At 48.7% G+C, this 12264-nt stretch overlaps 1 protein-coding gene across 1 annotated transcript; it reads right to left on the bottom strand.

Moving 5' to 3' along the window:
• Positions 1-8069: 8069 nt before the first annotated feature.
• On the bottom strand, positions 8070-11497 carry LOC122323189 (extracellular calcium-sensing receptor-like). Its single transcript, XM_043216881.1, is given in 6 exon segments — positions 8070-8990; positions 9114-9237; positions 9311-9532; positions 9678-10463; positions 10754-11048; positions 11232-11497. Coding segments are annotated over 6 exon segments (2613 nt in total). The 3' UTR covers position 8070.
• Positions 11498-12264: the final 767 nt, after the last annotated feature.

Below are 12264 nucleotides of genomic sequence, written 5' to 3'. Positions count from 1 at the left end.
TGAGATTCCTACAGTGGTGGCTCAGGAACAAGGGCGTTTCCTTGATGGGAAATCCGCTTCGCCTGATCAAAGTGTTGTATGTGCCTTAGACATGTGGAGGATGTTCCGGTCGCAGGGCCCCTTGCTGGGAGCTCCTTGTTGCCGTGTATCGCTTGTGACGGCTGTGTCCCTCACTGGTTGGGGAACGGTCATGAACAGCCGCTCGTCCCGTGGTCTGTAGAGGAACCACCATCTCATGTGGCACATCAACTGCCTGGAGATCCTGGCTGTATTTCTATCATTGAAACACTTCCTCCTGGACATAAGAGACCGACATGTGTTGGTGCGCACCAACAACACCTCTGTTGTAAACCAACAAGGAGGTCTGCGCTCGCGCCCCTTGTACAAGCTGGCGCACCAGATGCTTGTGTGGGCCTGGGGAAAGACTCCTCTCACTGAGAGTTGTCTACTTTCCTAGGCATCTCAATATGGAAGCGTACATCCTCTTGAGACAGGGGCTGAGGCCCGAGGTGGTGGAGCAGATCTGGAGAGAATTTTATCAGGCAGAGGTGGACCTCTTTGCAACACAAGAGAATGTTCCCGCAATGTCCCCTCTGGTCCTCTCTAGTTCATCCAGCAGCACTGGGCCTGGATGCCATGGTGCAGACGTGGCCGAGGCCGCAACTGTACGCCTTTCCCCTGATCCCTCTGCTTCACGGAGTTTTTGAGAGAGTGCGCCGGGGCGCGGTAAACCTACTTCTTGTAACGCCATTCTGGCCGGGCTGGGTATGGTTTTCGAACCTGAGGGCCTTCCTAGACGGGTCTCTGTGGGAGATTCCAGTCAGGAGGGACCTCCTCTCACAGGCAGGGGGCACCATTGTGCACCCTTGCCCGGAGTTGTGGAGGCTGTAGGTGTGGCGTCTGAGGAGGCGGAGCTCATAGTCTCAAGTCTTTCAACCGAGGTTGTAAAGACCATCCTCCAGATCATCCACCACTGGCTCGATCCAGTTAACTGCCCTGTTGGTTCAGTGCTGGAGTTCCTGCAGGCGATATTCTCCACTGGAGTCTCCCACTCCACCCTGAATGTGTCCCAACTTGGGACCTGGCAGTGATGTTGGAGGCCCTCTGTGGGCCGCCTTTTGAGCCCATAGAGGAGACCTCCGATCACCTTCTGACGATTAAGACTACACTGTTGCTTGCACTGTGTTCTCTGAGGAGAGTAGGTGACCTTCAGGCCTTTTCAGTGGCGTGGGGTATAGGTCGAAGGTCCCTACGGTCGCACCACAGCCAGTCGTGCTGGAGGCTTTTAATCCTCCCCCCTTCACAGGTTCGGGCTGGCAAAAGCTCAATTGTGTGTGTCAGGTACAAGCACTGGATGCATACGTCCACAGAGCCGCCCTGTAGAGAAAGAGTGACCAGCTCCTCGTCTGCTTTGATTCCCCTCGGAAGGATTTTCCAGAAGCCAAGCAGATGTTAAGCAAATGGATTGTGGATGCCATTAACACATCGTATGAGTGCTCTGGTCTCCCGCCTAGCCTAGGAGTCAGGGCCCACTCAACCCGTGGGGTGGCGACCTCCAAGGCCCTGCTATCGTCCATCTCCATTGCGGGCCATTCCTGGCTCCACTGTCCTCCTGCCCTAGACTGCACACTGGGCTGGGACTGGCAAGTCTGGGGGCGTGGGCATCTCGTTCAACAAAGCGTCATTGACACGGCTCTAGTTCCTGAAGAGTGTCTCCAGGTTATGAATGTAACCATGGTTCCCTTTCAGTCGGTCACTCCGAGTCACGTCGGATGACCGACGAATTGGGATCTCGCCGAGAGACCAATCTACTTCAGTGTATCTAAACAAGGATCCAGCTGCCACTGATCTAAGCAACGGTGCAGCGCATATTCAGCTTTCGCCGGAGCCAAGCGTGACTGTTCTGCTCCAAAGACGATCTTGAGTGTTGGAGTACGGCGTTTCAGCAGAGGTCGCTTTCCTGCGTCGAGTGGATTGCCACAATCAGGCTGCACTACCCCCTGTTTGTGTGCAAAACGGCTATCCCCTGTTGCCTCAGCACTAAAAGAGCATTCGCGGTGCGTCTTTTAAAGACGACGTTACGCCTGGCAAACTCTGCCTTGGAAGATAGCGTGGGTCTTGCTTCAGACTCGGACACCCGTGTGTTTCTGGATGCGGTTGTTACCTGGTGTTAGTGATGGTCACAATCTCAGTGTGCCTGGGAGCACGCTGAGGTGGCGGTTGTGGATGAATCATTTCCTCGCGGGAGATGGTCATATCGGAGTGATGGGCGGGCTCTTCACCTTGAAAAAGGAGGCTGAGCTTGTGTTTGCTCGACTTGGGAGACAGGTGGGCTCCATTTCGTTGTGACACAAAGCTTAAACTCTGCAACCAGTGGAGCTGCAAAGGGGCTCTGGACCCTCACGTGGGGTATCAGCTGTACCCTCTTGTGCTCCCCTGATGACAGAAGTCAATCGCTGCATCGGAAGGTGAGCCAGACATTTCTGGAAGTGAAGATCCGGTTGCTCTCGTCTCTACCAGGCGTTGAATGTACTGGATACAGATCTAGAAATGGTGGCTATGCTTGCCCAGGCCGCCGAGGTGATCGATCAAGTGGAAACCTCCACTGCTTCCCGGCCTCGAGGCACGATTGGTATTTAAGGGTGGCTGCGCTGGTTCTCAGGGCCCCACCCTGGTACCTTTCTTCCCGAAGTGCATGAGGAGCTTACTGGGATGTGAAAGCACCTTTCACTGCCAGAAACTGCCCCAGTGGCTCCTCCTCCTTCACCACCCTTGACAGCGGCACAGCCAGGGAGTTACGGTGATCACCCCCAGTGGAGCGGTCAGTTGGGATGCAGCTGTGTCCCAATGCCGTTTCCGCTTAGTGGTAATCCTGTGCCCTCCCGGGCCTGCAGGTACTGGTCGGCTCTGAACGGCAGTGCCTGTGCGGCCTGTGGACAAGGAGTCTGCAGTACTGCACGCTTTGGCGTTGTTGCAGGTTCATCAGGCCAAGGCACTGAAGGATCTGCACAGGGGTGGTCATGACCGGAAGTTCTGAAAGAACTGTATCGTGATGGACCTCGTGCCACGAGTTATTTGAAGAGTCACAACGCTGGTCTCTGGGTTGTGCGATGGCCACTACGGTGGTCCAGAAACGCCATCTGTGGCTGGCTGTGTCTGGTCGACATCGAGGTAGACAAGACACGCTCCTTGAATGCCCCCATGTCCCAGACCGGCCACTTTCGGCGACGCTGGAGAACTTTGCCCAGCAGTCTCCGCTGCCCAGAAGCAGACTGAGGTAAGAAACATCCTGCCCTCGCACGTGCAGCTGCTGCCTTCACCCAGCCGCTGACGGTCTGTCGCCGGGGTGTTGCTGCCACCACCGCTCCCGTGCAGCCAACGCGAGCAGCCCCCATCTAGGCAGCACCGTGGAGCTGGCAGCAGGGCAGCCACCCAGCCTGTCCAGGCTCCTGGCCCTCAGATCCGGGGATGGAGGGAGCTGCTCTGCCGGGCAGAAAATGTTGCCGCTACCTAAAACCTCGAGGGCGGTTTCTCTGTCTCTGGGTGTTGAGTGCCTGTTTCGCGCCACTGGCGCCTCCTTGGGCTAATATGCAGCAGTGGGAAGACTGGGAGGACGAACCAACGGCCTACCGCCTCACTTCTGCGGGATGCAGGTAAGAGTTGCACACTTTCGCGCGGACCGGCCACGGGCCCGAGCCGGGTCCCTGCACTCCCCCTCGCTGCCCCATCGCCTTCACGTCGGTGGTTCCGCCGAGGCTAGTTCGGTCTCTGGATGCCTGGTTGAATCTTCCCAGGCTATCCCGGTGGCTCCTGTGAACCCTTCGGCTATATGATTCAGTTCATCCGGCGCCCCCCCAAGTTCAGTGGGATCCGACGCCAGTGTGCGCGTTTCCTGTCTTGTGGGCGGAGATTGCTGTCCTTCTAGTGAAGGCACAGCCGCTTCCTCCAGCCGGAGGTCGGGGCTTACAGCCCATACTTCATAGTGCCCAAGAAAGGCGGTGGGTTACGACCATCTTGGATCTGTGAGTCCTGAATCGAGCACTCCCGCTCAGGATGTTGACAGAAACGCCTATTCAGTGCGTCCGGCCCCAGGATTGGTTGCAGCGATCGACCTGAAGGAGTGACTTTCATGTGTCGATTCTTCCGTGCCACAGGCCATTCCTGAGGTTCGCCTGAAGGTCGAGCATATCAGCACAAGTCCTACCCTTTGGGCTCCCTGTCGCCACGCGCGTCTTCATGCTGGAAGCAGCCCTTGCTCCACTGAGAGAGTAAGGCGTGTCGCAGATTCTCAACCAACTGGATGACTGGCTCAGTCCGGGCTCAGTTGTGCGAACACAGGAACAGCACCTCAGCCAGTTGGAGTTTCAGGTCAACCAGGAGAGAAGAGCAAACTCTGTCCAACGCAGAGGATCTCTTTTCTGGGATGGAGCTGGATTCGATCGATCAGATGGCACACCTCACAGAGGAGCGTGCCCGGTGTTGAACTGCTTTCAATATGTTCAAGAGCAGGATGGCGGTCCCACTGAAATATTTTCAGAGGCTCTGGGGCATATGGCAGCCGCGCCACAGTGATGCCGCTGGGACTAATCCATATGAGACCGCTTCAACATTGGCTACACGATCGAGTCCCGAGGTGGGCGTGGCAAAGTGGCACTCACTGGGTTCAAATAACACCGGCCTGCCGCCAAACCTTCACCCCGTGGTCAGACCTCTCGTTCCTTCGGGCCGAGTGCCCCTGTCTCCAGGTATGCTGTGGTTTCACGGATGCCTCCACCACTGGCTGAGGGGCCACGGATACAATGGGCATGCAGTGTCAGGGGTTTGCACGGGCCCTCAACTGCAATGGCACATCAACTGCCTAAAGTTGCTGGCAGTACATCTCGCCCTAGGCAGTCTCGAGAACTGCCTTCGAGGCCAGCATGTACTAGTCCACACAGACAACATACTGGCGACCAACAAGGTGGTCTACGCTCCGCATGTCGCAACTAGCCCACCACCTCCTCCTCCTATGGAGTCGGAAGTTCTGAGGTCGCTTCTCGCCATTCACATTCCAGGAGTGTGCAACCAGGCAGCCGACGAGCTGTCTCGAGCTGCACTACCCGGAGAATGGAGACTCCATCCCCTGGCGGTTCAGCTGATTTGGGAACGCTTTCCAGCCACTCAGGTAGACCTGTTTGCCTCTCCAGAGACTTCCCAATGCCCACTGGCACACAGCTGGCTGCGGGCCTTTGCAAGTATGTATTTCCCAGTGAGCCTTCTTGCACAGACACTGTGCAAGGTCAGGGAGGACAAGGAGCAGGTCTTGCTAGTAGCACCCTACTGGTGAAGACTTGGTTCCCAGAACTTGTGCTCCTCGCGACAGCCCCTCCTTGGCCGATCCCTCTGAGGAAGGATCTTCTGACTCAGAGACGGGCACCTTGGCACCCGCGCCCAGACCTCTGGAAACTCCATGTCTGGTCCCTGGATGGGATGCGGAGGCTCTAGGTGACCTACCTCAAGGAGTAGTCGACACCAAGAGTGGTCCACGAGACAGGCCTATGCCTTGAAGTAGAGCCTGTTCGTCGAGTGGTGTTCTTCTCAGGGTGAAGACCCCCGGAATTGCCCTATCAGTTGTGCTTATCTTCTTGCAGCAAGGGTTGGAGCGAAGGCTGTCTCCCTCCACCCTTAAAGTCTACGTGGCTGCAATCGCTGCAAATCATGACCCCATAGATGGGAGGTCTGTGGGTAAGCATGGCCGGATTATCAGGTTCCTGAGGAAGCCAGGAGGTTGAATCCTCCACGGCTCCCAACAGTACCCTCTTGGGAAGGTGCTGACAGCACTGCAGTAGGCTCCGCGTTGAACCCTTGCCAGCAGTTGTGCTAAAGTTCTTTTATCTATGAAGACATTGCTCCTGCTCGCATTGGCCTCCATCAAGAGGGTAGGGGACCTGCAGGCTTTTTTGGTCAACGATTCGTGCCTACAGTTTGGGCTCATGGATTCCCAGGTACCACTGAGGCCACGGCCCGGCTACGCGCCCAAGGTTCCCACTACCCCCTCAGAGACCAGGTGGTGAACCTTCAAGCGCTGCTCCTGGAGGAGGCAGACCCAGCCCTGACGTTGCTTGTCCCGCCTGAGCACTAAGATGCTACGTTGACCGGACACAAAGCTTCAGGACCTCAGTCCAGCCTCGCTTGTCACAGAGGCCGGCAGAAGGGGAGTGCCTCCAAGCAGAGGATGGCTCACTGGATAGTCCATTACCCTAAGCCAGGGTATGCCCTGCCCCCTCAGGTTGCGGGCACACTCAGCAAGTGTTGCATCGTCCAAATGCTGACAAATTGTAGAGCTGCCTGGGCGACCCCAACACGATTGCTAGATTCTATACGGTACCGGTAGTGTTCTCAAACGGGTAGAAGCACTGAGAGGCCCGGTTTTGGGTCCTTGTTAACCGCCTCCAGAGCATCCATACAGTAGAGTTGAGCTCCTCCATTCCCCTCGGCAGCCAGATGTTGCCATCCGGCGCCAGGCCCTCTCGATGAATCCGTGAGAACCGGTGAGGGCTGGGAGCCATGTAAAGTACCCCAAGAGGACTTTATGTGTGTATTTCACGGCATTATGGTTTCCGGCAGACCTTCTGCCCATCTAAGAGGGTTCAATCACCCCAATTTTCCATATGGAAATACTGTCCATATGCACTGACCTCCTACGGGAAGGCTGGACTTCCGCACTCCTGCCTAGAACGTGGACGTTTTCCCAGTGTTCCAGTCTTACGATTGCACAAAAGTAGCTGGCTGGGACTGCCTACGCCGAAGTCTGAGGGGCTTGTGGGCTCCCACAGGACACTGGAAGAGGCAGCGCCCATTTTTGGTAGGGACAAAGTCATCATTGACGACGGCTCTAGTTCCTGAAGAGTGTCTCAGCGAAAAGGTTATTTATAATGTAAACCATGGTGCGATTAGCGCATGCCAATCTTCAATTGGCTTGTTTAGATACACTGAAGTAGATTGGTCTCTCGGCGAGACAAACCAGCCATTTTAGGATAGTTGTGGAGGCGTTCCTCAAAAAGAACGAACCAGCCATTTTAGGATAGTTGTGGCTTGGTTGGATGCTGCCTTTACATCAAGTTAATCCAGAAGTTATATCTTTGACAATTAATGTCATCTAATTTTTATTATAATTACTATTATTATTTACCTCTAAAAGGTCAATTTTACCTCCAAAATAAATAAATTTGTAGTCTTAACCAACATCTAAATCAGTTTTAACTTGTGATAAAATCTAAAAATGAAGAGGTTTAACTTGTTACAACAATAGTTTATTGATTTCAGTATGAAGCCATCTGTGTATAGTCACAATATTTTTGATGTTTCAATGTTTTTACGCCATTATGACTTTAAAGTCAGTTTTAGGTCTGAACTTACTTGAATTATTATTATTATTCGATTTTTTATATAATATAAAAAAGAAAATAAATATTAATTAATCATGAAATAAGAACATTTTACATAAATATATGGTAAATAATAACAATAAAAAAATAATGCATTGTCAAAAACAGTATTATCCCCACAAAGGACTAATTAAGGGCTGTTATATAAAGAGTGTTATACATGCTTTTGAGGTTTGAGCAAACAAACTTGCAATAATTCTAGGTATACCCCAAGATATATTTTCCTGTTTCCTCCAGCAATATGCCATTTTTCTCATTTTTCTTTGGACTCTCAGCAGTTTATCATTTTCTTGTCAATAAATGTTAATCATTCTGCATCTGGATAGTAACTGCTGTGACAAAATTCTGACACTGCAGCTCTCACTCACAGTAACAACAATTATAAAAAGGTCTAGTCTGTTGTCATAATTTATTTTCCTATGATCTCTGCATAATTAAATGTTGTATTAAAAAAAGACCATTATTAAGAAATGTTTCATATAAAATCTAATTTGTATTTGTGTATCTCAAACTCAAACATGTTAAATGAATAATATATATCGATGTAGTTATAAAACTATCAATGCAAATTCATTTTGAGTTTAAAATGAAATAATTCATAATTAAACAGCTGGCATTTAAATGTGTTATGTATGTATTCATCTCAAAGGGATTTGGTACTTGATGGTACTTTACCCATTAAATGCTTTTTCGTATTTTGCTCTGGTCTAAAAACAATAATGAAACACTTAGGAGCAAAAATACAGAGAATCAGACCAAAGCTTGAAGCTAAAATAGCAAATATCTCCACAGCTACAGTAAATTTCCCTGGAGAGCTGACATAAGCTGGAACAAATGTGATCCATACAGCACAGAATATGAGCATACTGAATGTGATGAACTTAGCTTCATTGAAGTTATCAGGCAGCTTTCGGGCAAGAAAAGCTAAAACAAAGCAAAGGAATGCCAGGAGGCCAATATAACCCAGAACAGCCCAGAAACCTACAGCTGATCCTAAACTGCATTCTAGAATGATCTTTTCTTTGTAGTGTTGCATATTGTTATAAGGGAAAGGTGGAGATATTGTTAACCAAAGCACACATATAAGTACCTGTACAAGAGTGAAGCCCAAAACACTGAGTCTCTGTTGAGGAGGCCCAAACCATTTCATGACATCACTTCCTGGAAGTGTAGCTTTGAAGGCCATTAGCACTACTAATGTTTTTCCCAAAACACAAGAGATACAGAGGACAAAAATGATCCCAAATGCTGTGTGACGCAACATACAGGACCACTGAGTGGGTCGACCAATGAAAGTAAGAGAACAGAGAAAACACAGAGCAAGTGAGAAGAGAAGCAGGAAGCTCAGCTCTGAGTTGTTGGCTTTTACTATCGGAGAGGCCCTGTTTTTGTAGAACACTAAAGTTATGCTCAAAGCCACTAAAGAGCCAGCAACAGAGAAAGCAGCCAGTATAATCCCAAGGATCTCATCCCAGGAGAGAAACTCCACTGGTTTAGGAAGACACTTGTCCTTCTCACCATTGGGCCAATACTCAGGATGGCATGGATAGCAATCTACAGAATCTGGAAAATTTTATTAATAGTTAAATTACACACAGACGTTTTAGCCCTGTGATAGACTGAAAATGGAAAATTGATTGATGAATGACTTAGTGGAGCAAGGGTTGCTTTAAGCTATAAAAACACCTGTCTCATTGCTGATCTCTCCTTCTGCACAGTCAATACAGTCATAACAGCAGACCGGTCTTCCTTTCTGTGCAGCCTTCCTTGTACCTGGAGGACAGCTCTCACTGCACACAGACACAGGCACCTGCAGATAACAGATACACACAGCACTCACAGATATTTATAAATGCATAAAAATAAAACAAAACATTATATACCATTTCTTTGCCATCGTTCCAAATGATAGCTCTGCTCAGACTGAATTCTCGGCCTTTAGCTTGTGATGAATCATAATGGCCCACTGTCACAAAATTTATTGAACCGTCTCTCTGAAGCTGCCAGTTCACAAGTTCATAGGTAGCCACAGGGTCTCCATTGGAGTCAAACGAAATATGATAATTATTTTGAGTGAAGTTTACATGCTTAAGCTCATCAAAAACCTGCAGGCGGGATAAACAAAATACATATGTATTTTGTGTGTATATAAACACAAACTCATACACGCATTTGCACACACACATACACCAGATTAATCTCTTTTTGTTACAATAATAATGATAATAATATTAAACGAATAAATAATACCTGGCGGGGTTCAACTTTCACGTTTTTATCGCAATGGTTTTCGTTACAGACAATGGCATGGAGGGCATGAGCTATAGCATATGTCGCTTTGTAAACCATGTTAGTGATCCTCAGCTGGGACGTGTCTGTATACGGGTTCTGTAAAGCGCGCAGGTTTTCTGTGCCATCACATGCTGGCATATCAGTAGAAGAACCTGTGTGCTGTTTTAGACTACAGCTGAATGAGCTTTCCCAGAATTCTGTCAGCAGGGGGAATTTTAGCGCTTGTTCTGGAGACAGGTCGAGTAGAAAATTCCGAAAGCCCGGGATAACAGACCGCGGGATTCCAAAACCTACGGCACCGATACACAAATTAAAACGCAACATTTCTGGATCGGTAACCCACGCTTCGCTGCCAATCCACTGCATCGGAGGAGGAGGCTGCTGGCTCAACTCTTCTAGAAGGATTCTCATATCACCTGAGGCCAGGAATGCAACAATCACACGAGCCGTTGATCTGCGAATGACATCCGCCACTCTTTTCAGTTTGCTGCGCGGCTGGGTCCTGTAGTAGGCCTCAGAATACTCCACACAGATCCCTTCCTCCTCAGCAGCTTTCAGGAATGATGCCATGCCATTGTTCCCATAGTCTGAATCACTGCGCACAGCCCCGATCCACGTCCATCCGAAGTGCTTGACCATCCGTGCCAGTGCTGCCGCTTGATGGTGGTCGCTGGGGATGGTCCTGAAGAAAGTAGGATACTGCCGCTTGTCACTGAGACACGCGCACGTCGCGTAATGACTCACCTATAGTGCAAAGAAAAGGGGGAAGTAACAATCTCATAAAAAAAAAAAAACACACAAAAGTTAATTACATACGCTACATTCCAAGGCTATTCACATAGGACGCTTATTTTGCGCTATTCTTAAACGTTATTTGTTCAGGTGCGCAACTGTTTTGGATATGAATTTTGGCGCATCAAGACATACATCTTAAATGTTATTTTCTCTCGAATGCTATCTATCCATATGTCTATCTATCATTTAATAAATAAATAAATAAATAAATAAATACAATAAAAAATAAAAACCCACACCTGTGGAATTCCAAATGGACCGAGAAGTCTTGAAATGCTTATAGACGGCGTGGAACCAGATTCTGCGACTACTGCCGTAACAGCTGCAGATTTTGCACAGGAATCAGTGTCGTTAAATATTAAATCTAGTCCGTTGGCAAGCTGAAAGGCTACTTTGACTGCCATTGGCACAGAGGCACACGAGTCATATATATGGTACCCTAAAGTGACGCCCGCTAAGAGATCGGAGCTGTTGTTGATCTCCTCGATGGCGAATTCAAAGGCACGAACAAAGCGCATCTCTCTGAAACCCACGCTGTTAAAACAGACGAAAAAAGAAAATCACATTAACATGAGAAAAAAAATGCACATCTCATTTTTCATAATCATTTCATAACATTACAAATCATTGTAAGTTCTCACAAACTTTGAACTGTTTAATTAGAGACAAGATTAAAGAGCTGATTTAATATATCCCTTCCTACATGTAAATGCTAACCTCCCACTGCACTCTAATGGTTGTGGCTGTCTAGTGTAAGTGTGCTTCTCTGTCCTCAGATAGTCATGGATGGAGAAAACCCCTCCAATAATCAAGTCTCCATTTTTGAAGAGTGCAGGGGCCTGAGGGTTGCCTTGCAGGATGCAGGTGCCAAAATTAACTCCAAACACAGCAGGACAAAGCCTGGCAATGTAAAGCACTGTTATGAGCAAAACATGCATGTCTGCTGAACAGCAAACAACCTGAAAACCAAATGAGCATTACATGCTTATATAACCACTATTGTTTTCTGTGATGATGAATTTGCAAGGGAAAAAGCGTAGTAGGGGGAGGTTAATATATTTTAATATTCAGTCATTATTACAATAGCTATATCATAAGGTTAATTACTTTCATCAAAGTCACTCCACCCCCTGTCAATCCCAGGAGATTGTGAATGCATACATTTAAAATGCATTTTTATATTTCTTTCTGTCATTGTACTACTTACTTTAAATTATTACAATTTTCTAACTGATAAATAGGTCATATTCTGCACCCTGCATTTTTTCCCTTGTTATTATTATTATTACTTATAAAGAGTATAGTGCACTGTACCATTAGATACATATAATTCAGTTTGCATTGTGTTGAACCCTAAAGCATTCCTTGCAGTGTCCAGTAAATAATTATAGCACACGTCTGAACCTTTGTTAGATGACTACTTGTATAACGTCTCTTCGTCCAAGCTGTTTAATTCAGAGTGCCACATGGAAGATCCGATGTCAATCACAGCATCGGAGGCTGGGCTTTCATCAGCCGAATGAAAAGACTTGATGGGGATGCCCCCTGTTGGTGCTTGCCCGGGCCGCCACAAGCAATGGGCTGGAGGTGTGCAAGCCTTCCAGTCCTGAGCATTTGCAACTGGATAATTGGTTCCTGGGTGCAGATTGTGGCTCATGGCCGCACTCTGCCCCAGTTCCTTTCTTCCCGGAGGTGCATGAGGAGTTGACAAAGTCGTGGATGGCCCCTTTTTCAATCAGAAACCGCTCAT

This window comes from Puntigrus tetrazona, chromosome 18, assembly GCF_018831695.1.
Source record: "Puntigrus tetrazona isolate hp1 chromosome 18, ASM1883169v1, whole genome shotgun sequence".
NCBI classification, from domain to species: domain Eukaryota; kingdom Metazoa; phylum Chordata; class Actinopteri; order Cypriniformes; family Cyprinidae; genus Puntigrus; species Puntigrus tetrazona.
Note: the sequence above shows the minus strand (reverse complement) of the source record. Positions and strands in the feature narration are given on the sequence as shown.